The 23,418-nt window shown below is 37.1% G+C and overlaps 1 protein-coding gene across 1 annotated transcript in view; it reads left to right on the top strand.

The window, feature by feature from the left end:
- The window catches only part of loxhd1a (lipoxygenase homology PLAT domains 1a), a 193,293-nt gene that overhangs the window by 164,029 nt on the left and 5,846 nt on the right, over window positions 1–23,418 (top strand). Inside the window, exons 32-41 of the mRNA XM_087300574.1 lie at window positions 1,012–1,135; window positions 1,865–2,070; window positions 4,778–4,963; window positions 9,464–9,591; window positions 10,860–10,977; window positions 12,689–12,866; window positions 17,401–17,586; window positions 19,323–19,493; window positions 20,089–20,227; window positions 20,313–20,468. Coding sequence (XP_087156700.1) covers window positions 1,012–1,135; window positions 1,865–2,070; window positions 4,778–4,963; window positions 9,464–9,591; window positions 10,860–10,977; window positions 12,689–12,866; window positions 17,401–17,586; window positions 19,323–19,493; window positions 20,089–20,227; window positions 20,313–20,468 — 1,592 coding nt within the window. The remainder of the gene's footprint in view (window positions 1–1,011; window positions 1,136–1,864; window positions 2,071–4,777; window positions 4,964–9,463; window positions 9,592–10,859; window positions 10,978–12,688; window positions 12,867–17,400; window positions 17,587–19,322; window positions 19,494–20,088; window positions 20,228–20,312; window positions 20,469–23,418) is intronic.

Consider the following 23,418-nt stretch of genomic DNA (forward strand, 5'->3'; position numbering starts at 1 on the left):
GTTAGGGTAATTAGGCAAGTTATTATATGATTGTTTGTTCTGTATTGTTCTGACTATCGGAAAAAAAATAGCTTAAATGGGCTAATAATTTTGACCTTAAAATGGTGTTTAAAAAGTTAAAAACTGCCTTTTCCAGAAGAAAAAATATTATCAGACATGCTGTGAACATTTCCTTGCTCTGTTAAACACCATATTAGCATGTAAACGTGTGCAGGTCAGGACTGATATCAAAGTGTGGATTTTGAGGCAGATCAGACAATGCATGCCTGAGTTATATCAACTTCCTGTTTTTTTATAAAATATCAGAGTTTCGGGGCTGCCACCGGCACGTCCTTTGACGAAAACTCAAGGGGCCCCTATCATACATCCAGCGCAATGTGGCGCAAGGCGCGCCGCAATTGTTATTTGCTACTTTCAGCTCGGCGCAAGAGTTGTTTTGAGGCGTTGCGCCACACTGTTTAAATAGCAAATGCATTTGCGCTCATTTGTGCGCCCATAGGTGTTCTGGTCTAAAAAAGCAGGCGTGTTTTGGCGCATTGCTATTTTTATATATTGTAAAAATGTCTCTAAATTTTTTCACATCTGTCAAATCCCTCATAAATGCAAAACTTATAATAAAGTAAAATCAATTTTAATTCTTTAGAGAGCAAACTCTTATCATTTTGATTAGCGTTATTCATTATGGGTTGTGCAGTTTAATTCACAGAATTTCTCCCAAGTATGTTGTATACTGTAAACTCGCCATCTTTTTAGTCACATGCATAATGCATATTTGTTTTCTGCATTTAAAATATAAAACACGCTTAAATATATATAATATTACTTATAGATATATTTTTCTCATCCCCTAACTCTGTGGTTAGTAGTTTTAAAAAATATAAGCAGATGTTTTAATATAATATTAGCATATACTTTCTCTGTGAATTTCTGTTTTGAGGTTTTACTGTAAATGTCACATCCATATCGCTGGAATTGCTTATCTACATATATCTTGTGTATGCATGCATGCAGGGCTTTGAGGGAGAGCGAGAGACCGCCTTCTGCCCAATTAAAAAAGTCACCAATCTGGACAGCAACATGAACAAGAAAAAGAAACGACTTTCAGAGGATGATGAAGATGAGGAGGAAGCATCACGTATGTACAAACACATACTCAGATATTATACAGTGAGACAAGATGTAAAATTATGTCCTAGATATATATTCTATCACAGTATAAATAAATTTATGGAGTGTGGTCTCAAGTTTTTTATTTTGTTAGCTTCAGTTTTGGTACTGATTAGGTAATTATAATATCATAATTTATATAGAATATAAATTCTGATTTATTGACTAATTCCTTTAAATTTCTTTATTTTTTACCTAATAAATTGAGAAAATCTGAAATATTTTATTGCAATTTATATATAGTTTTTAAATTTATTTCTTATGCTAAATTAAAAATTAAATTAAATTAAATTAAATTAAATTAAATTAAATTAAATTAAATTAAATTAAATTAAATTAAATTAAATTAAATTAAATTAAATTAAATTAAATGCAGACCAGTTTGTACCCAGAAATGAGATAATCCTGACAAAATATTTAAAACTAATCTTCAAAATCTTGTAGTCAAATAAGTGCAAATTATATTAATAAAATACATTAAATTATTTGTTTTTATTTTACTTTTTTTTTTTTCATTTCAGTTTGGGATGATTTTAGTTTCTAATATCTATTAGTAATATTCATATTTATTATTTATTTAGTTCCTCATACTTATGTAGCTAAATGTAAAAAGTCTTTAATAACTCTTTGTGTGTGTGTGTGTGTGTGTGTGTGTGTGTGTGTGTGTGTGTTTGTGTAAATATGTGTGTATGTGAAGTGATCCCCTACCACTTCTCGGTGACGACGGGTTCGGATCGGGATGCTAGTACAAGTAGCAGAGTATACGTCATCATTATAGGAAAGATGCACAAGAGGTCGGAGCGTCTCTGGCTCGATTTAGATGGGAAGAGCGCATTCCTTCCTGGAGCACTGGATTACTTCACTTGTTACGGGACTGATGTTGGAGAGATCAAGAAAGTGGAAGTGAGTTTAATCTTTGATAAATGTGACGTACAGTAGTACAATGATTACTTCTCCTCTGAAGTTTTAATTTATTACCAAATATTTCTCAGGTGCTGTTTTACAGAGCAAGAAAAAAATATAATTATTTATGTTTTATATTATAAATTTTTTTTATTCTGGAGAAAAACTTACCAACTTCTTTTGGTTTGGTTGGATTAAAAAATAACTACAATTATGTAAAAACTGCTGAGGTCAATATTATACGATTATTATTATTATTATTATTATTATTATTATTATTATTCTATTTTATATTTCAGTTATATTTCAAGTTTCATAAAAAGGCAGAAGGTGCATTTTTCGGTTCTTGAGGCTTCCATAAATGAGACAAAATAAAAATCTAAATGCTATTTGATAGATTAGTTTTGGCCCATTAATAACATTTATAATATTAATTATATTTCTATGTTTAAAGCAAGACTACAAGGGATTTTTATTACTTTATTTGTAAATATTTTTTCTATACAATTTATGAAATATTGGTAAATGTTACATTCCATGTCCCAAAAACCAATTTCTGTGCCTGACGATCAGGTTGTCGTGGTCCTAACCTTTGACCACCACCCGTTGCACAGTGCAGCGCCCCCTTGCAGCTTCCCCTGCAGGTGGTGGGCCTGCAGGAGGATGATCCCAAGTCGCTCCTTCGGGCTAAGCCCGGCCGGGTTCCGTGGGAAAAATCCCGGCCACCAGGAACTCTTATATGAGCCCCAATCCCAGGCCTGGTTCTAGGCAAGGGCCCCGGCTGCGCCATACCAGGCGACGTCACGGTCCTTGATGTTGTTGAACTCATAAGTGGTTTTTGAACTGCACTTAGTCTGACCTGTTACCTAAGACCTTTTTGCCTTGGGAGACCCTACCAGGGGCCACATAGCTCTTGAGGATCACTCAGGCACTCAAACCCCTCCACCACGATAAGGTGGCTGTTCATGGAGGATGGGGGTTGTTCACGAGTGAGGGAAGGATGGAGTGTGAGATTGACAGACGGATTGGTGCAGCGGCAGCAGTAATGCAGTCAATGTACCGAAAGGCAAAGCTCTTGATTTACCAGTCAATATACGTTCATACTCTCACCTATGGTCATGAGCTTTGTGTCATGACTGAAAGGACAAGATCTCAGATACAAGCGGCCGAAATGAGTTTCCTTCGCAGAGTGGCAGGGCGCACCCTTATGGATAGGGTGAGGAGGTCTGTCACCCGGGAGGAGCTTGGAGTATAGCCGCTGCTCCTCCACATCGAGAGAAGTCAGCTGAGGTGGTGTCATATGCCTCCTGGATGCCTACCTAGGGAGGTGTTTCAGGCATCTCCCATCAGGAGGAGGTCTGAGGGAAGACCCAGGACACGTTGGAGGGACTTTGTCTCTCGGCTTGCTTTGGAACGCCTCGAATGAGTGAATGCTAAATGTTAATAAAAACATTGGATTTGTTGTTTACTTCTGAGTTTGGTAGTCTTGCTTCTGAGTCTTGCTTCTCTTCAGTATAGTGGATATTTTTCATATTTCAACCAGCATAGCCTTACTGCCGTTTGATTGGATGACAGTTGTTCAATATCATGGACAGCAGGATTTAAATGTGGTGAAATGCTCCAACAGCTAAATCAAAAATTAATTAAAAAAAGATTAAAACATGACCTTACATGTGATGTGTTATGAATGTGCGGAAAACGGAGGTGGAGCTTCAAACGCAGCTTTATTATGAAGCAGGATGGTGTGTGTGTGTGTGTGTCTGTGTCCAGATTGATATCAGCTGTAGTGGGTAATTAGAATTTGAATTGGCTCAAACGTGGTGGGATGTGTAGTCCCTATGAATGGCTGGTGGAGTGTAGAGGTCTGCATTCCCGCGGCTGTCCCTACCAGATAATAAAACGAGGGATCGGTCGGTAACGGGTTTAATTTGGGACGGGAGCGGGCCGTCTAGCAATATCCCTCCCGACTCCCGAGTGAGCACGCGTATGTATGTGTGTAAATGAAATAGCGCGATGCTGTGTTCAGCTTGTTTGTTGCTATGTGTGTGTGTGTGTGTGTGTGTGTGTGTGTGTTAGTGCGCGCGCTAATGAGAGAGAGAGAGAGAGAGAGAGCTTTGTCTGTGTGTGTGTGTGCTTGGTGCTTATGTGTGTGTGTGTGTGTTTATACAGACAGCTTGTTATAGGCGGCCTGGACTCTGTATAGCTGGGTGGTTATCTCCCCCCGCTCTTTAGCGTGATCGGGCGTGGTAGGTAGAAAACGGGGCGGGTCAGGCAGCGGGACAACAAATGCTGAATGTAAGCGGGAGTGGTCGGGTTCGGGCTAAAACCTAGCGGGTGCGGGCGGGAGTGGGATTCAAAATTTAGTCCCGCACAGATCTCTAGTGGAGTGTACATATAGTGCCCTCTATTGAGTCTGGTGGGTACTTCAGCTAATGACCGTAACATATCTATTGCAAATGCAAAGGGTCCAACAGGGTTGAATTGCACTTTAAGCTGAATACTAGTATCTTAAAAATAGTTTGTAAAATATTATCTTCTCGTGCCAAAAACAAAATTATTAAAACTATGATGTTTAAAATGTGTTGAAAAACTTCTCTCTGTTAAAGAGCACTAATAATTAAAAAAATAAAATCACAATAGGGTTAATGATTTTGTCCTGAACTGTAGATACTGTAGATGTGAGATTTGCTGGTTTTGTGTTGTTTAGTTGGGTCATGATGGAGCGACTCCCGAGAGCTGCTGGTTGGTGGATGAGTTGACTGTGGAGGTGCTGACTAAAGCGGTGCGCTATGTGTTTCGCTGTAAATGCTGGTTGGCCAAAGACAGAGGAGACGGACTGACCGCGCGCATCCTAAATGTGCAAGATGCAGAAATGGTCAATATCTCACAGAAGGTACGCCATTATAAGTTATTTTTGAAAACATTTTTCAACAAGGTTGTATTAGTTATTGTTAGTTAATCTCATAATGTCAATTTGCAAATACATCTTCATGAAATATTATGTTTATAATGAGTAGGGGACAACAGAGGTGAGGATCCATGTGCAGCTTTATTAAACACAATAGTCAGGCAGGCAATGGTCAAAACAGGAAGAACAGGTGCATGCAGGTAATCCAAAGTGTAGTCGGAAAAAGGAGACAAATGGTCAGGACAGGCGGCAAAACAACATAAAACAATAAACAAAGCAAAGGTCAAAACCACGCAGAACAAGGAAACCGCTTCGCTAATGCTCAACTACAGATCACAAGACTCAGCAAAGTGTATGAGAATGTGAGGTATATCTAAAGTCCAACTACTCAGTCTGTATGAGCTTCAGCTGTAGGTGTGTGCAATCATTGGTCATTCAGAACTGGTGTGTGTGAGGTGGATGATGGGAGTTGTAGTTCATTTCAGTTGCAGAATTGTAGTTCTCCAGCGATCTGCAACTGCTAGTGTGCTAGTGAAATATTATGTACTGTCATCATGGCACAGATAAAGGAACTTGGTTATTAGAAATGAGTTATTAAAACTAATATGTTTAGAAATTAGTCGAAAAAATCTGGAAATTGGGGGAAAGTATATATACAGGAGGGCTAAAAATTCTGACTTCAACTGTATTTTCTAACATGATCAAAAAGCAGTACAACTATTGCATTATTTATTAATCTTTGGTAACTATAATGGAAATAGAATTGTTCAATGTTTGTTCATGTTAGCTCACGGTGCATTAACTAATGTTAGCAAGCAAGAATTCATTTTTTTTTAATGCAGTAATAAATGTTTGAACTATGATTAATAAATGCTGAACAAGTACAAGTTGTTCACTTTTAGTTTATGTAAAAAATACATGAATTAACATTAACTAATGAACCCTTAATGTAAAGTGTGACCTTATTATTAACAGTGTTGTGCAAGTTACTTCTAAACTGTAATACATTACAGATTACTTGTTACTGTTATTTACAAGTAATCCCTTACTTTACAATATTACTGTCTCAGAGCTGTAATGTTACATGACTCTTATATTACTTTTTAGTTGCTTTCACCAAAATAGCTACAGAATTAGAACTTAACATTATAAAATGACTAAATGTACTGCAGAACATTTTACACCCAGTAGAAAGCGATATGATGTAAGAGAATGACTACCATGTATCCAGGCTACTAACAATATAGTATATAACTGGCAATGTGAAGGCTCAAGACAATGCAAAAAATGATGACGGTAAGAATCACAAATGATCTGTTAAAAGTGGTGCTGCGAAATTGGAAGAACTCAGATACTCCCTCTTTTAAAGATTGGATTGAACTGATGACTTCTACTGCATCATATGAACGTATGTTGGCAAGACTTCAGGATTCCACCCATACTTTTAATCAGAAATGGGGTAGCTTTTTGCAATATTTGGAGAGCACATAAAAAGAAAATTGAAAGGTTGTCAATTTGACTGTCTGTTATATAGTTTTTTACTATTTTATATTTGTTATAACTTTTGTTTGGCTATTATTTTTAATATAATTTGTTTACATTATTTTCTTGAATGTTGATTTTGTATTGTGAATTTTATGTTATGTGGGTATAAAAGTTCAAAATAAAATAAAAAAGTTCAATTACAAAAAAAAAAGTGTGGTAGAGGTATAGTGATTATCTGGCAATATCTGTGAATAGCTTGGGTATATTCATATTAGACACAACAGGCCTATATGTAAACGCCAATGCCATGACAAGTTGCAGATTTTTTTCTTTTTTCTTTCTTATTGTTGCCATTATTCTATTCACCTTAAATTCAGGTTCACAACACAAAACGGTCATGCACAAGTGAGCATGATGAGCATAGCTTTCTCAGTAGAAAGTGCAATTAGAGGACCAACCCCTTAACCTCAGTCCTTTTAGGCCAAACACAGATCTATATGCCTCTAAAAAGACTAAATAAATCCACTCTACAAGAGAAACTTAATTTCTGCTGCTTTGGCTTATCACACTTGTCCTCCGTTTTCTTTCTCTCCTCTGTAAGTGGAGTGGTCGCATGGCAGCGCTCGAGATGTTTTTTAAATTGCTAGTTCTATTTGTCTATGTTGATAATTCAGGTTTGTACAAAGGTTGCATTTGACAATAACATTCTTCTTGTCCTTATAATGCCATATGTGCGTCTGTTTATCTCGTGAATGTACTGTCTTCTGCCATTTTCATCTTTTTGCTGCTTCTCTGCTGCGCGTCGAGTATAAAGGCTTTAGGGCTTAACGTTTGTGCGAACCGGGCTGAGCCTCGAGCTCAGAGGCTGAAATTATTCCGCGTCCAATAGGCAGAGGAAGATTATTGACAACACACGTATATTCACTAACCACAAACAGGAAATAGAAGTTACTTGCCGTATTTTTATTTGTAATTGTCTTGCGGGCAAAAAGTTTGTTGTAACGCAAGCATTACACCCCATTCACACGGGGCGTCAGCGTCAACGATTACCATTCACTTTGACTGGGTGACGTCAAGTGTTGCCGAACTGCATTGTTGATTCGTTGGCGCCGCTTCAGGGGCGTTGCTTGCTGCAGAAGTTGGGACTAGCTCAACTTTTCAAGTGCCGACGGAAGCATCAGCCAATCAGATCGCTGTATGCAAATACACCAGCTAGACAGTGGCCTATTGCTGACTGAATTTCATTGGCTGACGCTGCTATGACGAGTAAAATATTACCGAGTAAAATATTACTGAAAATATATTAGTAATGCCTACTGCGCTACAGGAAAAAGTAATACATTACTGTAATACATTACTTTTGTAACGCATTACTCTCAACACTGATTATTATTGAGTTGGGCATTACTATGATTTCAATAAAGACCTTTTTCTTGGAACGCAAAATTACCCATTATGCTTTGTGTGTATGCGCAAGGAGAATGCAAAGAACTTCCGGTCGGCAGCTGATGCGTGTAAACAGTCACATTTGGACAGCTTTGAAACGATAGTTTTAATCTATTTTACCTGCTTTTATCCCCTTTGAACTAATACTGTTGTCCATCAGCACCATCTCCTGGACTGATCATTTAAAGAAATGCCATCTTGCCATAGGATGGAAAACAGCTGCTGTGAGGCATTTTCCCCTCGTTGTCAGACGGCATCTTCTGCAGTTTAAATGAAGCCTCGTCATCGCTAAAGTCAACATTTTCTCTTTATTTCAAATATATAACCAGCTCAAACTAATGTAATTCACCAAAATGTTTGACACACACACGTAGCCTGTACTGTGCCACTGACACACTGATTTAATAACTGTGACAAAGTGGAAATATAGGCTAGTGTCATTTCGAAATGACAGAAAAACACAAACCGTGGTGAATACAACACACGAAATGAAACACAAACGGCTCGCGATTAGAATGAACAGCAAATCAGCCAGCAGAGGATCAATAACAGACTTTTATTGGTCATTTTTGTAAATTGCACGACTTTCATACCTGTTAAGTTTCATGCCAGTACTCTGGTTTGCTCTCTCTCTCTCTCTCTCTCTCTCTCTCTCTCTCTCTCTCTCTCTCTCTCTCTCTCTCTCTCTCTCTCTCTCTCTCTCTCTCTCTCTCTCTCTCTCTCTCTCTCTCTCTCTCTCTCTCTCTCTCTCTCTCTCTCTCTCTCTCTCTCTCTCTCTCTCTCTCTCTCTCTCTCTGTGTGTGTGTGTTAAAGAGCCGCTGAGCTAACAGCTGACAGGCCGGGAACGCACAAACACAGTATTTCTGACGGCAGACACGTGAACTAGGAGAATGTTTTTCTCGTATTTCTGACGTGCTTGAACCACATGTGACAGATTATAACGGCTTTAACAGACACATTTCTAAGTTGTGTGTCACAAAAACACTCTGTTATCCTTTAAAAACGTTATTGAAACCCATTTTCGGAGCTCAAATTACCAGTTGTACACGCTGTAAACGGAAGTTTTTAGCGTTCTACCGGAAGATGCTGGTCGCTATGGCGCCCTCCATGCAGCAGCCATGAAAAAGGTCTATAGTATAAGCTACAGTTTAGAAGATTCTCAATGAGGCTGCATTTATTTGATCACCAATAAAGCCAAAAAAGCAAAAATACTGTGAAATATTTTAAATACCTTTGAATATATTTAAAGATTTTTTTTATTTCTATGATTTTGATGGTTTCCTGAATTGTAGTATCATTACTGCAATCACATCACTTGTTCCAGTCCATCAGAAATCATTGTAATATGCAGATTTTTGTAGCTCAAGAAATGACAATGTTATCAATGTTAACAACAAATGTAGCACTTCAGAATTCAGATTTTTTTTTATCATTATCAATGTATTTGCTGTCACTTTTGCTCAGTTTAATGCGTTTATGGTGAATAATAGTTTCAAATTTGCTCAGAACTCAAACTTCTGAACTTACTTAATAAAAGATGTATTTTTTCTATAGGTGATCTATGAGGTAACGGTGTTAACAGGAGACGTCCAGCACGCAGGCACAGACACACAGATCTACATGACCGTGTTTGGAGTCTACGGCACGTCGGAGGAAATGTTACTGCCAAAATTAGAGGACAGGTACAAAGGCCAGTGAAAAAACACATTGGAAATGTACTGTCAGCTGTCATTATTGTACATTGGGGAGGGGGTGGCACAGTGGCTTAGTGGTTAGCACTGTGGCCTTACAGCAAGAAAGTCACTGGGTCGAGTCACAGCTGGGCCAGTTGGCATTTCTTTTCTTTCTTTTTTAAAGATTTATTTTTGGCCTTTATTAGGAAAGTATTTAGACAGGAAGCGAAGTTAGAGAGATAGGGGGTGGTAGGGAAATGTCCTCGAGCCAGTATTCGAACACGGGATGACCTGATGCGCTACTGCACCATGTGTCGACGCGCTAACCACTAGGCTATTGCTGCGACAAGTTGGCATTTCTGGTGCTTTGGTTTCTCCCACAGTCCAAAGACATGCTGTATATTAAAATTGAGTAAGCAAAATTGGCCGTAGTGTACGATTGTATAGTCAATTCTACAGTATACTGTAGCATTCATCAATCAAGTGTTGTAATACTATAGTATATGCAATATAATACACAATTCAACAGTTCACACTCAGCTGATTATTGGTAATGAAGCTAGTTTGGCATGCTGTCCTGGGAGAGAGCCCTGAGCTTATAAGATCCTTGAGCACGGGGCTCCCTCCCGTTTGCAGGGCGAGAGGGGAGTTTGAGCTCAGGTAGATCTCGAGAACCCCACCCTAGTGGTTAAGGATTGCTGTGAGGGTGTGCTGCTAGTGAAGTGTGACTCTGGTGCGGATCTAGTCAGTTTACATATGTCTCATGTTTTGGACTGTGGGAGGAAACCAGAGGACCCGGGGAAAACCCACGCGAGCACGGGGAGAACATGAACTCCTCATAGAAATGCCAACTGACCGGGTAGGGACCTGAACCAGAGGCATTCTTGCTTGTGTACTATATTGCTTATGTGTACTTAAATACACACTCGCATGCAAATATTTGAGAAAATGTTTATTTATATTAAGATATAAACTATATACTGTATGTATATGATACAAATTATATATCAATTTAAATATATATGCAAGTTTTGCATAGTTTTGTTTTTATATATCTGTTTGTATTGCATTTAGATAATAAATATACACAATACACAAGTGAATATCTTGTGTCAGAACAAACTTTTTTAGGGATTTGACTTATCACGATTAAGTCTTTAATAATAAAAAATGAATAAAATTAGTATGTAACTACAGCTAAAAAAACACCAATGGAATGAGCTATAAATTATTCAAATAATTTTCTATGCATAATTTATATCATTCAATGTGTGCAGGTTTGAACGAGGGCAGGTGGACACATTTAATCTGGAGATTGAGGATATCGCTCCTTTGAGAAAGATGAGAGTGCGTATCGATGCTTCTGGAAGCAGACCCGACTGGTTTCTGGATAAGGTTTGAAGGAGAAATCTAGGCTAGACTATAATGCAAGCATTTGATTGGGTAACACTTTATTTTGATGGTCCATTTGGGTATTAGTAGACTGTCTGCTTAATATCTGTTGATACTGACATTTAACAGACATTTAAGCCTGGTTCACACTACAGGATTTTAAACATCAGCAGATCGCTGTGCCGTTCACACTACATGACTTGACTTTGTGTCTTTTAATCTCTGTGGTGTTCACACTACGCAACACTCTGTGAATGATCCACAAGAGGAGGGTCACACACTACATGATCTGACAACAACTCATTCCCCAACAGCTCATTCAAGCTACCAAACCACAGCCAATGAAATTTTGAAGGAGGAGTCGTCAGAAAAAGCTGAACACTATTGGCTGCTTGTGTGCTGATGAAATCACTGACAGCGTTTCAAGCTTTGGAGAAAGCATTTAAAAACATCGTCAAATCAGCTGATTCATCAGCGGATTAATCACTCATCTGCAAGGTTCCAGTGGATAGATACACAGAGAGTTTTTAATTTTTGTAATTGTATAACTCTTTGAAATAAAACTAACAAATAACACCCAGCCGCTTTCTAACTATCAGTGTATTTCTTTCTGACATTGTTATTTTTTTTATTACAAAACAGTAAAGAACTGAGCATTTCTGCCTTAAATTACCATATTAATCAAAATGACTGCATGCATGTCTGATACTTTTCACTGTGACTTTAAATATGTGTGCATTTTCTTGCCTGGCAACTTCCTGCTAACATAAACAAAACTTTCTGATGGCAAAAACATCAATTTACTTCAGATATCTTTCAAAACAGCATATTCTGTGCCGTGAAATAGCTCCTGTTTGAAAGTGAAAATGAAAGCCAAGACCTTTGCATGTTTTAGTATCTTAACTACATATTTATAGGCTGTATTACCAAAAAAAGATTATATTTTTAGGGTAATGGTGTCATTAAATATGATGCCAGACATTCAAAGCTTCATTTGAATATCTCAATAATAGCTTTGAATGTAAAAATGTTGTGACAATATGGCGTTTTATATGAGAACGATCAGAATGAGCCGTATGGTAATTCTAATAGTTACAGAATTCTAGTTCCACTGTTAATATGGCCTACTCTCATGTCTGTACTAACGCAGAATAAAGCGAGTGCACCGATGCCCATTCTGACCAATCACAGATGTTTCTGCTGAGCTCCTGAACACACAGGCATTCAGCTCATGCTTATATGCTCTCTCATTGGCTGCAGCTCGTCACTACATCTGACCACACGTGGGGTTGAGTCGGCCGACTGCTCTGGAATATTTAGCATGCTAAATGTTGGATTTCCGTCTGCGAGGTGTTGGCGACGCGTCAGCGAGCCTCGTTGATGTGTTGTTCAGTAGTTCACACATAAAGAGCGGCGAGCGCCGTGCACCCGCAGATTTCTTCCCGATCACAGCCCGATCTGTCGGCGAGCTCGTTAACTTCCAAATCGGGCTCAAATCAGGCTTAAAATCCTCGAGTGTGAACTAGGCTTTAACTGACTATAAGAAACTTTGCAAGTTCATGTCAACTTACACTAACCCCATCCTAACAGTTTACTTATAATCTAAAGAGCATTGGTTGGCATGTAGATGCAATGTCATTTAAATTGAACAAACGTACCATCAAAATAAAGTGTGACATTTGATTGTATTAATTTGTGTCTCTATGTGCTGCAGATTGAGCTTCATAACCTGCAGACGGATGAAGTGGCCACGTTCACGTATGAGGAATGGCTTTCTCGCTCATACGGGCCCAAGCGAACGCTCATATGCGAGATGCCGGCTGTGATAGACGACGAGGAAATGGTGGAGCTCACAATATACACTGTTTCTGTGAAGACCAGCGATGCAACCGGTAAATGTTAACAACTGTTGCCCTAAAACACTCGATACACTGGTAAAATCTCATTATGTTAATGTTCATAAACCTGTGATTGGAAACTCAACTTTGCCAGTGCACATGGAAAAATATTGTAGTCATTTATAGAGTGTAGATTTTTAATATTGTAGATTTTTAAGTATTATTACTGGTCTATGAATCACTACGTGGCCTAAGACCTCAATACATTACAGATATAATCAATGCATACACATTTAACAGTAGGGTTTGGTATCGTTAGGGGTTATTTCGATACTGGTGCCAAAACGGTGCCTGAACCGATACTTTTGAGCCTCAAAATTTGGTGAATGACTCTAGAAAAATCTTTTTTTAACAAAAATCTTTTTACAAATAATTTTATTAGACAATATAATCAACAATATAATTAAAGTTTAAAGTAAACATCAATTCATATTTTATATATTTGAATTACATTGAGGGGCGAAGCAGTGGCGCAGTAGGTAGTGCTTTCGCCTCACAGCAAGATCATCGCTGGGTCGCTGGTTTGAGCTTCGGCTCAGTTGGCGTTTCTGTGTGGAGTTTGCATGTTCTCCCTGTGTTCGCTTGGGTTTCCTCCGGGTGCTCCGGTTTCCCCCACAGTCCAAAGACATGCGGTACAGGTGAATTGGGTAGGCTAAATTGTCCGTAGTGTGTGTGTGTGTGTGTGTGTGTGTGCGTGTGTGGATATTTCCCAGAAATGGGTTGCGGCTGGAAGGGCATCTGCTGCGTAAAAACTTGCTGAATAAGTTGGCGGTTCATTCCGCTGTGGCGACCCCGGATTAATAAAGGGACTAAGCCGACAATAAATGAATGAATAAATGAATTACATTGAATTGCGTGCGTCCGTTACCTAAGCAACAAGAACAAACGCCTGACATCGCCTGCCTGTATTCCTCAAAGTTGTTTAGAATTAAATGTTTAGAGATGGTGTGAAAACGCATACTTATGAGTTTCTTTGATGCACCCCCTAATGCTTCTTACGTCCTTGTTGCAGCACCAGTGGCACCGAAATTAGGCACCAATATTTATACGCTGATTCAGTCCGATACATAATGGTTACAAAGGTACCGGTGCTATAATGGCACCAGGTTTTGGTACCCAACCCTACCTAACAGGTCTCTCAGATCATTAGGATCATGTAAATTACAAATTCGAAGAGTTCAAAGCAGTGTGAATCCACCTTCAGCAATAAGCTACTCGAAATATCTTGTTGTGGAAAATCAAACAGTTAAATAATTTACATTACCTACCATAAATATATGAAAGACTAATTAATGTGCATTACTAAAAACTTTAGATTTCATATGTTAAATAGTTGTATCCAATATATTGTCCAACGTTAACAAACCATGCGTCAGTGGAAAGCTTATTTATTCATTATTATTGTAGTCATTTATAGTAAAAACTATAGTGCTTTCTGACTACGGCATAGTAAATTGACTTGAAATAATCTGTTGTGTAATTCTATTGTTGCTATGATAAAACAGCAATAGTTATTTAAGCAAATTGCCCAATACAGTAAGTTCTATACAAATATTCATTCATTTATTAATTTTCCTTCAGATTAGTTGTTGATTTATTTGTTGATGTTTCCCCTTTCGGCTGCAACCCTGTACTGGGAAACACCCATACACTCTTACAGAGACCTTCTTGTATCAGAGTTTTCTCCGGGTGCTCCAAAGTCCAAAGATAGGTGAATTGAACAAACTAAATTGGTCGTAGTGTATGTGTGTGAATGAGGGAGTGAATGGATGTTTCCCAGTACTGAGTTGCAGTTGGAAGTGTATCCGCTGTGTAAAACATATGCTGGATAAGTTGGCGGTTCATTCCGCTGTGGTGACCCCTGGTGAATAATGGGACTAAAATGGGAAAATGAATGAATGAAGGAAAACTAAAGTATGTATAACACTGTTAATGTAATGTCTAATATATATAAATTATACTACAGTTTTTAATACAGTTTTTCAGTTTACAGTATGCTGCAGCTGTCAATGACAAAATTTAATTACTATATATATATATACTATTGAAAATAGTAATATATAGAGTATAATACACTTTAACTTAGTATGGTTCTATAGTATTTCTTTATGTGGGATTGACAGGAAAGAGCCGATTAAAAAGTAAAAATAAAGTTTGTCAGGCTTAAGAAAACCTGACCTGGGGTCTGTTCTTCGTACATGGATTACTCAGTTAGCTGGATTTGGTTATTGACGATCTGACATGATCCAGGATCGTTTCGTTCTTTAAAACTCATCTGAGACTTGTTGTCATAGCAACAGTTCTGGTAGCTCAAACCTGCTTAGGAGCAGGTTCATTTCATATAAACAGGATCGGGTCAGTTCAAGCAAAGATAATACTGAAAGTATGTTCCAAATGCTGATATTTTCTTACAGTAGTTATATACACTTGAGATAAAATAGTAAATATATACTTTTAACTATATATATATATATATATATATATATATATATATATATATATATATATATATATATATATATATATATATATATATATATATATATATTAATAAAACTTATGCAATCTGCACTCCAAAATAAAGTACAAATACTGCCACCTGGTGGTTAAAAGAGAAAATTTATTGATATGAACATTTTAGACACAAACGCGTACATGCACAATTCAATTATTCATTCATTCATTTTCTTTTCAGCTTAGTCCCTTTATTAATCTAGGGTCACCACAGCACCACCAAACGCCAACTTATCCAGCTTGTTTTTACGCAGCGGATGCCCTTCCAGCCACAATCTCTGGGAAACATGCACAATCGGACTTTAAAAAAAAAAAAGATAATAATTTATGCAGTCATGCACGTGTTTTGACCAATAATATGCCGATGATTTGATGCTTTGCAAAAGTTGCAGACACCTTTACCCATATCAAAATGCTTTTTTGATGCAAAATTAATGTATACCGTTATCCCTTTTGTCGATTAAAAAACCTTGAGTAGGCCTAGGCTACTATAATAAAGAAAATCTCTAAATGAATGAGTCTTGACACATGAAAGTGTAAAGCCTGCAGCCCACAACAAATGTGGAAAGTTATTCCGTCATATTTAGCAAACCGTTTACTACAAAATTATTGTAATTTTGCTCACATGGATAATTGAATATTAATCAGATGATGTCATTACGCTGCTGTGCCGTCAGCCAATCGTTGCATTGCTGATCATTATTTCGAGGGTCGATAGATCTGTCCTTCACAACACACGCAGCGATCTCAGATCAGTTCATCCAGACATTTAAATCTGATTCGCGAACTTGTTTGAAGAACCAAATTAGCCAGAGATCAGTTATCAAGATTAAAAGATCCAGGATCTGCCAAATCATCTTAGATTATTTAAGCGAAGTATGAAAAACCAGCCTGATCTCACAAGAAAATGTAAGTATTTTACGTTTTGCTAGTTTAGTGGCTAATTCAGTCGTACAAAATTGTACGATGTTAAAAAGGAGGCGTGGCACCTAACCCCACCTCTAAACCCATCCGTATTTGGGGGATGAGCAAATTGTACAAAATTTTATGGATTAGATCATACAAATTCATACGAATTAGCCACTAATTCAAAAAGTTACGAATTGCCATGAGATTGTGTTGGAAAAACGGACCCCAGAATTACGCAAGTGCTAATTCGAAACATCATAAGAATCTCTTTGTGACATCAAAACCAGGTAGTAAGTAAATACCGGGGGGCTGGTGGGCGCTCTGTTGCAAAACCGCCCAAATTATCACTACCCGCCTATATAATTTTTTATTTGCACAATCAAATTCAAAACCGCCCAGTTAATAGGGAAAACACCCAATCTGGCAATACTGCTCTTACTTGAGTTTGACAATCGTCTGTTTCTCAAAGTACAGTTGAAGTCAGAATTATTTGCCCCCCTTTAATTTATTTTTCTTTTTTAAGTATTTCCCAAATTATGTTTAACAGAGCAAGGAATTTAAATATTATTTTTTCTGGAAAAAGTCTTATTTGTTTAATTTCGGCTAGAATAAAAGCAGTTATTAATTAAAGACAAAAATATTACCCCCTTTAAGCTAATTTTTTTTCGATTGTCTAAAGAACAAACCATCGTTATACAATAACTTGCCTAATTACCATAACCTGCCTAGTTAACCTAATTAACCTAGTTAAGACTTTAAATGTCTCTTTAAGCTGTATAGAAGTGTCTTGAAAAATATCTAGTTAAATATTATTTACTGTCATGATAGCAAAGATAAAGTAAATCATTTATTAAAGATGAGTTATTAAGACTATTATATTTAGAAATGTGTTGAAAAATCTTCACCCTGTTAAAAAGAAATTAAGGAAAAAAAATAAACGGGGCTAATAATTCAGGGTGGTTAATAATTCTGACTTCAACTGTATATCTTTTTTTTTATATTTGTAATATTGTAATAATATTTCACATTTTACCGTTTTTACTGCATTTTTGATCAAGTAAATGCATCCATTATTTACATGCTTCTGTAATTGATTATTTTGTAGCGGCTGGAACCGATGCTAATGTGTGGATGATTATTTTTGGTGAGAACGGTGACACTGGAACTCTAACTTTGAAAGAAAGCAACAACACCAACAAGTTTGAGCGCAAACAGACGGATGTTTTCCGCTTTCCTGACATCCTCAGCCTGGGCGAGCTCTCGAAAGTGCGCATTTGGCACGACAACTCAGGTGAGCCGATTAAAACGCTCAGAATCACCCTGCTAAGCCTGTCCACCTAATTTTATGTGCATTTTGAAAATGTGCTTAAAGGACACGTCAAGATCCACGTACATTTAGCAAATGCACATGAAAAACATTCATGAATCACATAAAACGCATGAAAAACACTCAACTGAGTACGCCTCTAAACTGAATGAATTATTAGCCCCCCTGCATATTTTCCCCTAAATTTCGGTTTAACAGAAAGAAGATTTTTTCAGCCTAATTTTAATCAGAATAGTTTTAATAACTCATCTCTAATAACTGATTTATTTTATCTTTGCCATGATGACAGTTCATGATATTTGACTAGATATTTTTCAAGATACTAGTATTCAGCTTAAAGTAACATTTGAAGGCTTAACTATGCTAATTAGCATACCTATCAACCCGCCTGTTTATCCTGGGATTCTCCCGGATTCTTTCCCGCTATCATCCTGTAAAGGTATTTTTTATACATCTTTTAAACTCACCTGCAAAAGGGTTAGCAACAGTAGCAAAGCAGTGGTGGTATATAGTAACTTTGCACTTTGCAAGACTAAAGACTAAAGTTTTTATTCACTTGCCTTTTTTGGATCATACATTTTTCCATCTGTAGTCATGTATAGCTACACAGCTAAAAGTTTTTCTTTCTTAGCCATTTTGTCTCGTTTCCAGTCCAAACATGTAAAAAAAATCTTAAATCAAGACTAGGCAAGAAACATGGCATGGGAAAATTAAGTGATGCCTAAATCCTCTGTTTGAGATTATATCTCATTAAGATTATTTTTCTTTCCCCATTGACAAATAATCATTTATATAAATACACAATATATTTATAAAATACACATTTATTGATCATTTATTGGTGTTTTTTTCCAGAAAATAAAACATAATTTCTTTTGCTATTTCATGTGTCTAGTATGTATCTAGTATGTATTTGGATTGAAAACGGGACAATACTACTTTGTTAGTTTTTTATTTTGTTGTTATTGTTATTATTATTATTATTATTATTATATTATTATTATTATAACAGCTCAAGGACGAGCTTTTTTGAATAAAGAGTTGGAAATTAATGCTTTTCTTGTTTTTTTTAATCCGATTTATCAATTAATCGAAGAAATAATCGACAGATTAATCGATCATTAAAATAATTGTTAGTTGCAGCCCTAATTTAATTTGCAGCTTTTTCTAATGTATGTTATTCTGACCTTGGTAAATAATAATAATTGATAATAATAAAATAATAAAAACATATGTCTGACCAATTCAACAATTCATTTTTTTTACAATGAAACAACTCCAGATGAATAGATGTAGTAATTTGGAAATTTATTTTGGAAATTATTTTGTGGGGGGGTGGGGGGGGGGGGTTGTTGTGGAGGGGTCCCTTATTTTCACATCCCAATATTGACAGATATGCTAATTAGGCAGGTTAGCGTAATTGGGAAAGTCATTGTATAATGATGGTTTGTTCTGTCGACAACCAAAAACAAATATTGCTTAAGGAGGCTAATAATAATGACCTTAAAATGTTTTTAAAAAAATTAAAAACTGCTTTTATTCTAGCTGAAATAAAACAAATAAGACTTTTTCCAGAAGAAAAAAAATTATTAGACATACTGTAAACATTTCCTTGCTCTGTTAAACATAATTTAGGAAATATTTAAAAAAGAAAAAAAAAGATCGAATTAGCCTAGTTAAAGTAATATTTATGTTGACAGGTCCTGCTCCTGGTTGGCACCTGGAGTATGTGGACGTTCATGATGACATCTTGGGGAAGAAGTTTCGCTTCCAGTGTGACCGCTGGCTCGCCAAGAATGAGGATGACGGACAGATCATGAGAGAGCTGGCCTGTGCCAACAATGATGGAGTGGATTTTGATGAAAAAACCAGTGAGACTCGCATACTCTTGCCTGCTTCTCCATACATAGCATTGATTGTGCAATAAAGGGGACCTATTATGCAAAAATCACTTTCATAAAGGGTTTAAACAGTTGTGTGGCTGCAGTCTTTAAACATAACCAGCTTTTAATCATAAATATGTATTAATTCTATTTTTTTATAAGCACACTTGATAAAAACAGTCTGCAGAAACACTTTGATTGACATTGTCTGTTTGTACGTGTCATCAGAGGGGGAAAGCTCCGCCCACTAGTGATGATCTCTCCCTTGTTAGCATAGGAGGCTAGTCTTGTTTTTGTATTTGCCAATATGCTGACACACAGGCATTTGTAGCTCCGCCCTCTTTTGAAGAGAGCACAACCTCATTTGAATTTAAAGTGACAGCCGCTAAAAGGGCCCAATTTGGGTTAAACCTTAAAAGGGTCAATTTTAAAGAGTTATTAGATTTAGGGACATCAGAGACTTACTTTACATCTTGAAAAAATGGGCATAATAGGTTTTTTTTAAAAGTCAGCCAATCTGACTTTTGCATGTAAAGTGTACAGTATATGCGGTATATCTATAACCCTGTGTGTTCTTCTGCAGAATATGAAATCCTGGTCACGACTGCAGACATGGATGATGCAGAAACCAAGGAGAACGCCTGGATTGTTCTAGAAGGCAAGAAGGGACGCTCCAAAGAGTTTGTGTTGGAAAACTCGGCTAAAAAGAAACGCTTTTTACGGTAAGTGTATTTTTGGTGCTCAGTTAGTATTTGGTTTTTATTGGTTAAAATACACAATGTTGCTCCATGTGTGGGTTTTTTTCAGTGGCAATACGGACCGTTTTGAATTCTCCTCAAAGGAGCTGGGAGACATCGCTAGTATCTGTCTGGGACACATCCCTAAAGATGGCAAGAAGGTCAAAGTTGAAGCCTCCTGGTATGTGGATGAGGTCATCGTCACTGAGAAAGAACTTGGCAATAAGTAAGTGACAGCTGACCTTATGATTGTTGTTAAAGGGATTATAGCTGAAATCCAAATTATTATTATTAATATATAATATTTCTAATAATAATCTTCTCATTAAACCTTCTCATTAAACAGAACTTACAAGGGGGCTAATAATTCAGGATGGCTAATTATTCTGACTTCAACTGTACATGTAGGATTCTCAAACCTATTGACAATAGCGACACTGGTGGCTGCTAATTGAACTACAGCCAGTTACATATTGGGCTCTATTTTGACAATCCATGCGCAAAGTGCAAAGCGCAGGGTGCAAACGCATTAAAGGCCCGTGCACACCGAGACGTCGACGTTTAACGCCTCGCGACTAAATAACGGGCGTCAATGTGATCGTGCACACCAACGCGCAAAACACCAGGCGCAAAAGCGTCATTTAAAAAAAAACGCCTCATGCTCGTTTTTTTGTTTAAACCTTTTCCACCAATCAGATCGCCACTTTTGTTCACGTGCACGGAGCTGCTGAAGTTACAGTAAACAGCACTTGGAGGCGCTCAAGCGGAAAAATTGTCAATGCAAGCGCACATTGAAGAGGGGATATGAACGTGGAGCTGCTTATTGCTCTTGTGAATAATAATCATTTCTTTATCGCTAGAGCTGGAGCTGCTGCTTGGATAATTCATGCTTGTTCAAGCCACCAGTAACTTTATCAACAATCGTGTGAACTTTCTCTCCTCCTCTTCTTCTGTGTTATAAGCGGGTGTCTCAAGCTTAAAGTTGTGTAGAGCCATCTAAAGTCAAAACAGTGATTTTGCATATGCTTCAGCTTGACGCCAGTGAAAAGTGCTTGGGTTTGAATTCTGAAAAACGGAGCCTTAAGGGTGTGTCAGAATCCACTTTTATTAATTTAAGAACGGAAAAATCCGCTTTGCGCCGTGGCGCATGGTCTAAAAGGGTTGAGTTTATTTTCTTAACGAGTTATAGGTGTGTTTTAGGAATAAACCAGTCAGAGTCTCATCTCCCATTCCCTTTAAGAGTCAGTTGCGTCGCGCCATAAGCACATTTGCTATTTACATGACGTAAAGTAAGTGTAAGTGGAAAAACTGAGCATTTCATTAGCAAGAAAACAGTTAAACAGAGAATGAGAGATGAGCTTTCTCATTATCTACTTTCACTTTCGTTCTTGTGGATAGGGAAACCTTGTACGCACAGACATCCATTAGCCTATAAATAATTTATTTAGTTTGTTAAGCGCAAATATTTGTTTCAAAACTATTTTTGTCACCTCACAGCAAGAAGGTCACTGGTTCGAGTCCCATCTGAGCCAGTTGCCGTTTCTGTGTGGAGTTTGTATGTTTTCCCCTTGTTGGTGTGGGTTACCTCTTGGTGCTCTGGATTCCCCCATAGTCCAAAGACATTATAGGTGAATTGGGTAAAACAAAATTGGCCGTAGTGTATGAGTGTGTATGTGAACATTTTTACAGAAACTGATGCAGGGAAATCTATGGCATTAGTTTTGTTAGATTTAAGTTCTGCTTTTGACCTGATTGACCACAAGATCCTGTTTACACGTCTAGAGACAGTCTTCGTGGTACAGTATTAGAGTGGTTGCGCTCTTATCTGACCAATAGATGTTTTAGTGTGCGCATTGGCCATCAATCCTCATCCAATATTCCTCTCAACTATGGAGTTCCGCAGGGATCAATCCTTGGGCCTGTATTGTTCAACCTGTATATGCTCCCCCTGGCTTCCAATTTTAATAAATATGAAGTTTCCTTCCATCTATATGCAGATGTATTTTCCTCTAGTCTAAAACAAAAAGATATTAATGGCTTACAACCACTCCTGGCTTGCTTAGAGGAGCTTAAACTTTGGCTCTCAAGCAATTTTTTACACTTAAATGAAAAAAAAAAACTGACGTAATTTTATTTGGGCACAAAGAAAATCCTCTGTTAGATGTTAATGTGGGATCCTTGGCCCCGCATATTACCCAGTGTGTAAAAAATCTAGGTGTTGTGTTTGATGAAAACTTAAAATTTGACAAACAGATCAGTACTGTCGTAAAATACTTTTACCACTTCAGACAACTGGCTAAAGTCAAGCCATTTTGATCCCAGAAATTTTTCCAAACAGTGATTCATGCCTTCATAACAACACGTCTAGATTACTGTAATTTTGGTATTACTCAGTCTTCTCTCTCGCCTGCAGCTGGTTCAAAATGCAGCAGCTAGACTACTCTCTGGGACCCGCAAGTACGAGTCAGTAACTCCAATCTTAGCTGCACTTCACTGGTTACCCATTAAATACAGAATTGATTTTAAAATTGTATTATTTGTCTACAAAGCCGTCAATAATCTTGCTCCTCAGTACCTTACTGACTTGCTTTGTCCACAGGCCTGGATTAAGAACTCAGGGGCCCCTGGGCACATTGTCTAGTAAGGCAGTTGTATAGTTGAATTTAAAAAATAAGAATAATATAATAATTTTTAAATAAAATGAATCTATAATTTGTTGCCCACATATTTAAATAAATGATATATAGTACATATGTATTTATGGTCTACAAAGATTTAACTTATTTTTCAAAGCATTTAATAAAAATACTAATAAAACTATATATATATATATATATATATATATATATATATATATATATATATATATATATATATATATATATATATATATATTTTTTTTTTTTTTAAGGGTATTTTAATGTATTGCTTTTACAAACTTATAAAGCATATTATTGCCATGGCATATAACGCACAATGCTTCTCTAATAAAGTTCTATGAATCTGAGTCTTTCATAATACAAACACTAATTTACTGTCTCTCTCCTCCTCTCCCTGTATTTTCTCTACTCTTCTCGTGATGAAGACTTGATTATAAACCTAAAAGTATCCAAAATCACACACACTATACCTCTTCTCTCCCGTCTCTCTCCTCTTCTGGGCCTTTCTCTATCTCT

The sequence above is a fragment of the Danio rerio genome, chromosome 21 (assembly GCF_052040795.2).
Source record: "Danio rerio strain M-AB ecotype USA chromosome 21, GRCz13ab, whole genome shotgun sequence".
In the NCBI taxonomy this organism is placed as follows: Eukaryota; Metazoa; Chordata; class Actinopteri; order Cypriniformes; family Danionidae; genus Danio; species Danio rerio.